The sequence below is a fragment of the Labrus mixtus genome, chromosome 13 (assembly GCF_963584025.1).
Source record: "Labrus mixtus chromosome 13, fLabMix1.1, whole genome shotgun sequence".
NCBI lineage: Eukaryota > Metazoa > Chordata > Actinopteri > Labriformes > Labridae > Labrus > Labrus mixtus.
In genome coordinates, this window is record NC_083624.1 from 97,501 (window position 1) to 107,500 (window position 10,000).

At 44.8% G+C, this 10,000-nt stretch overlaps 1 protein-coding gene across 1 annotated transcript in view; it reads right to left on the reverse strand.

Annotated features, from left to right (window-relative positions):
- LOC132987523 (aryl hydrocarbon receptor-like) overlaps positions 1–10,000 on the reverse strand; it is a gene marked incomplete at its 5' end in the record, with an annotated part of 19,043 nt that overhangs the window by 397 nt on the left and 8,646 nt on the right. The window contains 7 exons of the mRNA XM_061054639.1: positions 1–667; positions 2,097–3,720; positions 4,096–4,237; positions 6,257–6,366; positions 6,482–6,684; positions 6,812–6,945; positions 8,594–8,726. The exon at positions 1–667 is cut by the window's left edge and continues 397 nt beyond it. Coding sequence (XP_060910622.1) covers positions 518–667; positions 2,097–3,720; positions 4,096–4,237; positions 6,257–6,366; positions 6,482–6,684; positions 6,812–6,945; positions 8,594–8,726 — 2,496 coding nt within the window. The remainder of the gene's footprint in view (positions 668–2,096; positions 3,721–4,095; positions 4,238–6,256; positions 6,367–6,481; positions 6,685–6,811; positions 6,946–8,593; positions 8,727–10,000) is intronic.

Sequence of the window (10,000 nt, forward strand, 5' to 3'; positions counted from 1 at the left end):
GTGCTTTTCAACTGGTGGGGCGGGGCTTAAATGAATCTGATTGGTTGAAATATTTTGTTGGCGGCGGGTCCTGAGGCGAGACGAGTTGAGGTCCTCTGGTCTAAAGCGTCCACCTGAACTCATCTGTAGAGAATCCTCCGTCGTGTTGCTCATTTAGCTTCCTCCAAATCGTGATCTTCGTGTTGTATCTGAACGCAGATTAAAAACCTTCGTCTTAACCTCGCGCTGTCTCTTTAAATAAACTCAACTGAGCGCTCTTGACTGCATTATTGTAAACAAAGGACTCGTATGATAATATGACTGTAAATACAACACAATGATCCTGCTCCCTCCCTCCCTCACAAACAAAACAAAAAATATATATATTACAAATTTGCACTGAAAGAAAGAACATTTCGGTCTACGTTAATTCCGCTCTGTTCGTTGAGTTTTTCTAAATAAGGCTGGCCCAGTCGTTGCCAGAGTGCGTTCTGGCCTTTAACAGAGTCCTGCTGCATGACTGTTCCTGGTCAGATGGTCAGAGGTAGAAACCGGTGGCTGGAGGGTCGGGGAGGCTGGACAGAGTGTCGGGGACGGGCATCTGCACAGCAGGGGGCGCTGCTCCGTTCATGTTGGGCAGAGCACATCCTCCTGGGTACGTACTGTTCAGGATGCAGCCGTTCTCCATCTGCACGAGACGACAGGATGTTACAGACAGAAAGTTAGATTATAAATTACAGAAACATGAAGACTAATATTATCTAAATGGAAGGACATATGGCCAATGGATAAGGGAGGTCATGTTTCTTGTCCACTTAGAGAAAATCAGATATACTATAAGAGGTTGCACCAGGAAATTCTATATATTTTGTTGAAGATATGACAGCTAACAACATAACTATGTAACATTTTTATTGTTTTATTATTTTTTCCTTATTTTTTTGTTTTGTTTTTGTATTATTATTTTTATTATTATTATTATTATTTTCTGTCTGTTATTTATTTGTTTATAAGTCAGTTTATTCTTCTTGTCATTGTCTGGCTGCAGGCTGACTGATGATCCAGTGCTCGGGGATTTGTGGATTCGACAGGTTTCCTTTCTGACTCTATGTTTGTGCTGTTGTTGTTTATGTTTTTGTGATATATTTGAAAAATAATAATAAAAAGATCAAAAAAGAAATTACAGACACATACGGAGTAAAATGACTGCATATTCAGTGTTATCCCCTTCACCCCAACACAACCTCCCGTTAAGCTAAAAGAAGCAGAGCATGAATGTCTTGTACCAGTTTCACTGAATGGTTCAGCCAATATAGAAATACATTTCCAGAACGTATTGCCATGGGAGTTCTCTCTGCTACTGGTCTCCAGCCAATCACAGGGCTGACATATAGAGACAGACAACCAGCCACATTCACACCTACAGACAATTTAGAGTCAGCACATTCACACCTACAGACAATTTAGAGTCAGCACATTCACACCTACAGACAATTTAGAGTCAGCACATTCACACCTACAGACAATTTAGAGTCAGCAGTTAACCTAACGAGCATGTCTTTAGACTGTGGGAGGAAGCCGGAGTACCCGGAGAGACAAGTGAGAGAACCCACAAAATCTTCTCGCTGTGAGGCAACAGCGCAAACCAATCATCCAAAACCCCAAAAACAACTTTACTACCAAAGAAAGCATCAAATTCTCACATTTCCAAATCTGGAACCGGCAAATACTCATTTATACTCACTGTTGAATGGGTTATGAAAATACAGTCATTTCCGGTTTGTTTCCTTTTTCACCAACTAATCATGGAGCACCAACATCTGGACTGACCCCTGGAGCTCCACGGCTATATGGCTAAAGACATGATATTTATAATACTCTATAATGAACAAAGCTTTTTGAAAACCATTGAGAACCATTTCTAAAACATTACGGGTACGAGGCAGGTTGATATCTCTTTGGTTTCCGGTAGAAATCTTAGATAAGCTGTAAATTAAGTCCTTTGAACTTCTATTTCCCTGTGACAGAAACTGTTTCAAAACCTCAAAAAAAGGTTCTAAGATCAAATAGTCATGATTGCTATATGAAACCAGTTCTCCGTGTTTCAACGGTCTTACCTTATTGGGGCTTGGGTCGTGAGAAATCTCAGAGGTCACCACACCAAAGTGGTCCAACTGCCGACAGGGCTTGCTCACTCCCAGGATCTGCTCCAGGGAGGCGTTGGGCGGAGGGCACTGCGACAGGCTGGAGATGACCTGGGCCAACGGAACCGGGATCTGCTCCTGCTGCCGTTTATGGTTCATCCCCTGGAAGGATGACACCGTGGACTCGGCCACATGCTGCTGTGCGCTCCTCCCAAACATACCACTTCCACTTACAGAGTAATCCATATTGTCAATATCAGGCATGCTATAATCCATGCAAGAATCTAGTGAGGTGTTTGTCAGAGGTTTTTGGCTGTTATCGAGGCAGGAGGTGCTGCCAAGATTCTCGCTGAATCCAAAGTCCTGCCACTGGGATTTCCCTGCCGAATTCTCTGTGCTGGACAAACCACACAGTCCGTTGAGGTTGGTTGCCTTCTGTTTGGCATGGCACTGTTGTGAGAGGTGGTTCTGCATCATGGGTGGGTGCTGCTGCTGCTGTTGTTGCTGAAGGAAGTGTGGATGTGGTTGCTGCTGCTGATGAGGGTTGCCGTCCCGCTCCGAGGCTTTGCCATTGAAAAAAGTCTGTTGCGTGTTGTAGTGATCTATTTGTATCCCGGCACTGGTGAGAATGCCTTGGGCCGTCCACTGTCCGTTGGTTACTGATTGATTTTGGCCCAGCAGGTCTCCGTTGACTACCGAACTAGCCAAAAGGTCACTCTGGTGCCAGTCGTGTGCCACTTTACCTGGTCGCATGTTGAGGTGCTGTTGCATCTGCTGGGACAGCTGGATGATGGGAGCCTGTCCCATCAAGGGAGGCTTATGGTGAGGAAACTGCATTTGAACATTAGCATCAGGGGTGGTGTTACTTTCAGATCCTGAAACGGTGGTGGCTGTTGCCGAAGAAGTACTGGGAGGCACCTGTACTCCATGATCCGTGGAATCAGTCTTTCCCTCGATTGTGTCATAGATGTATGAGAGGATCTCATCGTTTGTGAGCAGATCGTCCAAGGTGGGCACTCGCTCAGGGTCCATCTCAACTCTGATCATCCTCTCATCCAACAAGAGCAGCTCAAGGTCTTCGGCACTCAGTCCCAGGCCTTCCAGAGCCCCAAACAGCTCGCCATTCGAACAAGCCCCCTCCTCTGAATCCACAACCCCCTGGCCTTCCAACGAAAGCGAGTCCAGAGTAGCCAACAGCGGGTCGAAGCTGGTGCTGGCTCCTGCAATACCTGGACCCAACACACCATTGCTCGGCTCGTCCCAGCTCCTGTGCAAGCTGGACCCTTCTGTGTCAGAGAAGCCCATTTGGTCACCAAAGAAGCTGCTAAATGACATTTTGGGCTCCAGGGCGGGCTGGCAAACATACACTGATTCATCCTGACTCATGAGTGCCCCAAGAAGAGAGCCAGGGTCAAGACCGTCCCTGACCAGCCTGTCAGTCCGACTCTTCTTCGACTTACTGCCATTTTTCTCATGGCTTCCATCTCTGAAGCCTGCTATGGGATGGTTGGACTGGTAGAGCAGAGCCTCACCCGTAGCGTAGGTGAAGGGTAGGTGCATGGAGCGTTTACGCAAGTGTTCTCCCCCCTCTTCGTCCCTGTAAAGATGAGAAAATATGAAAATATATGATATATATATGATAATATGATAACTTTTAAAGGTCATGACACAAGAAAATCCAAAGTCCCTAACTAGGCTGCTGGCAGAGTTGCTGGTTTGGTTCGTACCCAATTTCCATGATTGATGATGTCTTATAAGCATGACGTACGTTTGAAAAAACATTCTCGCAAAAACTCTCACAGTATTCTATTATTGGATTGAATCTTAAAATCTCTGAACTTTCTGCACAGAACAGATGAAAGCACAGGAAATGTAAATGGTGATATGTTCTGTAACCATAAATCTGTTTTGTCCAAAAGTGAGCACAAGCGGTCCATTTCCTGGTTAATAACATAAACATAAAGGAACATACAAAAGAGGCCTCTGGGTGGCGATGATGTAGTCCGGTTTGCCGGTCTTGTACACCAGCCTGGCGTTGGCCTGGACCCATTTCCAGCGATTCTCCTTGGTGAGAAGCCGGAACACGGTGAGACCACTCTCTCCGGTCTTCATCACTGCAAAGATGGAACACAAAGACGCTTATAATCGATGATGACAGTGCAAAGCTCTGCTGAGGCCATATTTGAACTATTCGTTTCTCTCAGGTTTTCCTTTTTTCTTTCTTCCTGTAAATTGTAAATGCTGCTGCAGTTCTTAAACATGATTTATAAGTAAATGTGAAAATCTGTCTCTCTTTCTATGCCTCAACATATTTCCATGATAACGACAGTACAAGGATCATGCCAAAAATGGTTGTCTATCTCTTGCAGTATAATCTCCATTCATTTTTTTACTGGTGTTAAAATGTGGTCGATATGTTTGCTTGTTATTGAGCCCTATCTGTTGTTTGTATTTCAGTCTTTTCTTTGGCGAATGCTACAACCTTCCACCAAGTTTCATAAGATATCTGAGCAGTAGTTTACTCTACTGCTGCTCAAACAGACAGACAGTATCAGTATCATAACATCTTTGCAGAGTTAGTATACTCTAACTGTACTCTTTGTGCATGTTGGTGTCTCTCTGTTCATTGTGAACTACTGGAAGTTGTTGCCTGCTGATTGCACTTCAATATCTGAGGAACAATAACAAACAGTGCAAGCCTGTAGCAGAGAGGTCCATTGAAGTCTTACCAATGGTTGTAAAGAGACTTACAGATGGAAGTGGACACCACAGCTGGACTGACCCTCCCACCGCTGTGTGTCGGGAGTGGTCAGTAAACACATCTGACCTCTAAAAGGTTTGTGTTTCTGCATGGATCATCTCTGATGCTTTGCTCACTCAGTGGATTTGCAGGCCCTATCCTCTCCTCTGGCAGCTCTGCGCCGTTGCTCAATCTGCTCCGTAATCCAGCGGGATTATTTACGAAAGCAGTCTGAACTCTCTGACCACGTTGGATCACAACTCCTCAACTTTCTTGACAGCGCTGACTGAAATAGCAACAAATGTCTGACGGGTAAACAGCAGAGGGCGGTGGATTGTTACTGGATACACGATGCATTGTACTGCTTGAAAAACCATCGACAGTATATACACATGTTTCCTTTTTGGGCAAAGCTGCAATAATCACAGTTGTTGAGTTTCCAGTAACAAAGGCTTGTGCAAATGCTCTTCTAATATTTTGCATTGTTTAGTAAATACATTTTTAAACATATTGTAAGATTATTTTAATTTATTTTTAAATCCCTTGTTGTATTTGTTTTGTGACAAAAGCCTCCTTAGTGTTCTTCACCTCTTCTTACTCTTTTTGTTAGAAGGATTCTAAATGACTCTTGTGCAGGCTTTTAACCCCCCCCCCACCCCCCTTTAACCACCCCTTTAACCACCCCTTTAACCACCCCCCTTTAACCACCCCCTTTAACCACCCCCTTTAACCACCCCCTTTAACCACCCCCCTTTAACCACCCCCTTTAACCACCCCCTTTAACCACCCCCTTTAACCACCCCCTTTAACCACCCCCTTTAACCACCCCCTTGATCCCTACCTGTTGACCAGTTGTGATGTCAGCCTTGTTTTTGTTCGCCCCTCACGCTGGCCAACCTGGCCAACAAACCAGCCCACCTTGCATGTGCCCTATTGGCTGATACACACATATGTGGAGGCATTTGATTGGTTGTCCCTACCTTTTTGAATTTTTTTTACCTTTCCTTCAATTGTGTACCCACCCTGTTTAAATGATGTTTGTTAATCTGTTTCTTGATGACCCTGAGGAACGCCACAAGCCGAAACGCGTCGGTCTAAATTGTTAATAAAGTTGATCTTCTTACTACGAGTGTTGCTGGAGCATTCTGACCTCTTCATATCTGCAGTGCACCCAGAGCACAAACTCAGTGAAGAGATGTAAATTAGGATTAAAGGAAAAGATGTAGTGGGCTAAAATAACACTGCTGCAGTCGTCTCCCTTTTTGAAATATGTTTTTGACATTTGTTGTTTTTGTTTGACGGCACAAATAAAGAGGCATTTCACAAAGAAGCTCCATCAACCTCAAATCAGAGACAGAATCATTCAGGTACATCTGGTGCCAATGCAACTTACTTCTGACGTGGTTCTCTGCGCAGTACAACATATCTGCTGCATGGATGAACTGATATCCAGATCCTCGTACCCTGAGTTCTGCCTCGGTGTACCCGAGCACTATCTTCCCCCTGCAGACAAAAAGGACCATCATCAGTGTTCAGATCCTCCTAGTTCATGGTACAACATAGAACTTACATCCATATCTGGAGGGTCATGTAGAAAGAGTTAAACGCTTCTCCTTACTTTGCATCGCAGGCCAGCGGGGTGAAGTCCAGTTTGTGTTTGGTCCTGAAGATCATGTTCTTGGTTCTGATCTCCAGGATGGACGGAGGCTGCAGAGGAGTCGCAATGGCAAAGAGAGCGAGCTGAGGCGGGGCCTTTCCTCCATTTTCCTGCCGCTGGTTCTGTCCATGCAGGAACTTCAGTCTGCCCTGGATGTTCAACGCCTGGAAGCAGAATTTGTCTTTTCAGTGAGTTCATACATCACCGAGTGCTGAAACAGAAACTGTCTCCATTTCTAGAACCAACAGACGACCTTTGGCCTTTCTCTTCTTTTCTGAGCATTTGACCTACCAGGAAGCCCGATGAGTTGTCCAGGAGGCAGCGGAAGCGACAAACGAAGCTCCTCTCCAGGAAGGACGAGTTCTCTGGAGGAAGCTGCTCGGGTTTGTAGGTGACCACGGATGAGCTGCTGTCGGGTTCCATCTCTGTTGTTGACAAAAAAAAAAGGAAATCTCATGTAAGTTAGATCAAATCTAAAATCTCCCAAAAAATGTTGCTATACTACATGAGGTTAAAAATCTACTGGATTACAACGCATCAGAAGGCCAGCGCACCTGGGAGCAAAATGTTGTATTCATCATTGATCTCCTAATATCAGTTACCGTGCTGAGCTAGTAAAACAATGAATAGGTCAAAGTGAACAGGAAGGATTCTGCCTCCTCTCTCCGGTAGATCAACCAGAGTCGATTCATGGAGATATCTCAAATCAACCCCCACTTCATAATATGAAAATCCTGCACACAGCTATGAGTTCCATCACTATTCAATGGACTCGTTTGGCGACTTAAAGACTTTTCTTCCACTGTTTCTCGCCTCTGTGTGTGCTGGAGCGTCTTCATGATATCATAGAACATTAAGAGCATATTGTATGACTCCTGGATCATCCTGCAGCATCAGGCAGCCATGTTTGTTTATCCCTGGACTTGTCTCGTAGCATTAGCCGCCCTCCACTGTTTCATGAATAAATGCAGTTATGTAACGAGGTTTGAAGCTGACGCTCAGCGACAGTGTTTGTTTCTGTTAAAGGGGAGACCGTAAGAGAGGAGTCTGAACACACCGAGAAACAAATGATACAGACATAAGCATCTTAAAACTCAGAGACTCTGGGACCACTTCACCTCCTAAGACCGAGTGGAGATTACAGGATCATGTGACCTGACCGGAGGATGGCCTTGTAGCTTAATGCCTGAACTGTGCGTACTTAACCTTCTGATATGGACGTCTCTGCGGTGTGTTTACACCGACGGCAGAGTGTTTAACATCCAGCATTGACACTGATTACCAAAACACAGACGCTTAACTTAACAAGGCATTCAGAATATTCACACAGAGGGATCAGACCAAATCCTGAATTTGAAGTTTGGTTAGTTATAACAATCAGAAATACGCTGGCTTTGATCGCATGTTTCTTTCACTTAAGAAATATTGCTTAACTGAAATCTGTCGTCTCACAAGCTGAGTGAGAGATGCTAATTCATGCTTCTGTAACTTCCTGCCCTGTAGACTCCTCCCATTCCCTTCCTCAGTAAGCCCTCCCTCAACCATCTTCAAACTATCCAAAATGCTGCAGCGAGATAGTTCACCAGCTCCTGCAGATCAACGCATTTTACACTCCTCTTCTTTCTCTTTGCATTGGCTTCTCATGACATCCAGGATTCATTTTAAGGTCCTTGTTTTTGTTCATAAAGTCTTGACCAGCTCCCTCCCTACATCGGTCGTAGACCCCTCAGTTCTGCCCAGGGTCCACTTGTTGTCCGTCGAGTCCGATGAAAACAAAAGGTTTGCATGTTTTTGAATTTGTGGCTCTTTGTGAACTGTTTCCCCTTCAGTTTGTACTGATGCTTTTAAGAGCAGCTGTCGCCTTCTGTGTGCAGAACAAACTTCCCCTCGTGAGGCAATAAAGAGAATCTGAATCTGAATCAAATCCAGCCTTCCCAAACAACCCCCCGTTGTTCTTGTAGTCTTTATTTTGTCTGTTTGCTGTTAAAGAGAAAACTTGCAGCTCTTAAATTCTGTCCTTGTAGAATCTGTTTTTATTGTTGGGTTTTTAAGTAGGAGCAGGAGAGGGATCACCTTGGGGGGAGTCCTGGGTGATGGCGGGCGCAGCAGCAGGAGGAGGATTTAGAGCCCAGTGCAGGTTCCTCCTGAGCTCCTGCTGGTCTTCAGTATGGACCAGCTCGTACACGCTCTGGTGCATGACATCCGTCTGAGAGAGAAACAACACGAGAGAGTGAATGCTTCAAACAGAGTGTGTGCACAATAATAACTTACATTTCTGGTTGTATTTTGTGTGTTGCTGCGTTGCTGCTGTGTGTAAGGTACAGTGTAAAGGCCTCGCTGGATGTTCATTATTATGAGTCTACTTTCACCAACTCCAGGAGCTGAATCTGGATTCACTTAGGATAGGATAATACTTTATTGATCCCCAGAGGGGAAATTCGGGCGTTGCAGCAGCACAGACAAGTAAGGTCAAAATACAAAATACACATTAAACAGAATAGATTAGATAAGATAAATAGTTGAGACAGTATGTGCAGAGAATGGAAAGATAAAGTGACAAGTGATGATTAAAGTGACTCGGTACGATCAATAGCAATATATAATAAGAATATACAGTATATATATTGATGCTAAATAATAGTAATAATAATACAGTATAATAATACAATGTTAGTAATGATAATAACTTGACTGCCAGCACTGCTTTCCAGGTTTTTTTATTTTGCATCCCGTGTCTCCTGGTGCACATCAGGTCAAGAGGTGTTCTGGAGATCTCGTTGTATAACTGGTCGGTGTCTCGGATGTTTTGTGTGTTGCACAGGATGACAGGTCTGCGTGGTACCCGGGTGTGATGCTTTAATGTGTTTGCAGTCACAGAAGAAGAACTCTTATGTTTCAGTTACAGCTTTAGAAACAGTAGTTTCATGTGTCTGTTGTTTCAATGACTCGGCACCAGCTGTATAAAGAACTCCCTCTGTGGTCCCTCTTCTAGACTCTGTGGTCCCTCTTCTAGACTATGTGGTCCCTCTTCTAGACTCTGTGGTCCCTCTTCTAGACTCTGGTGATCAGATCAGCACTCTTTGATCCAGAGGGTCTCGGTGCTGCTGCTCAGTGGGGCTCAGTCGTGTTCTCTGCAGCCCACTGCTGTGACTGCTGCTTCATGCAAAAGGCCAAAGCTATAAATAGGTCAGGTGTTTTTTTGTTGCTGTTGTTTGAGCCTGTGACTCTGAAACCATGCAGCGAGTCGAGCCAAGGATCAAACAGGACCCCGTGCTGCTCCCAGCAGACGCTGCACGCAACCCATCCAACCAAACCCATCCAACCAAACCCTTCCAACCAAACCCATCCAACCAAACCCATCCAACCAACCAAACCCATCCAACCAAACCCATCCATCCAACCAAACCCATCCAACCAAACCCACCCAACCAACCAAACCCATCCAACCAACCAAACCCATCCAACCAAACCCATCCAACC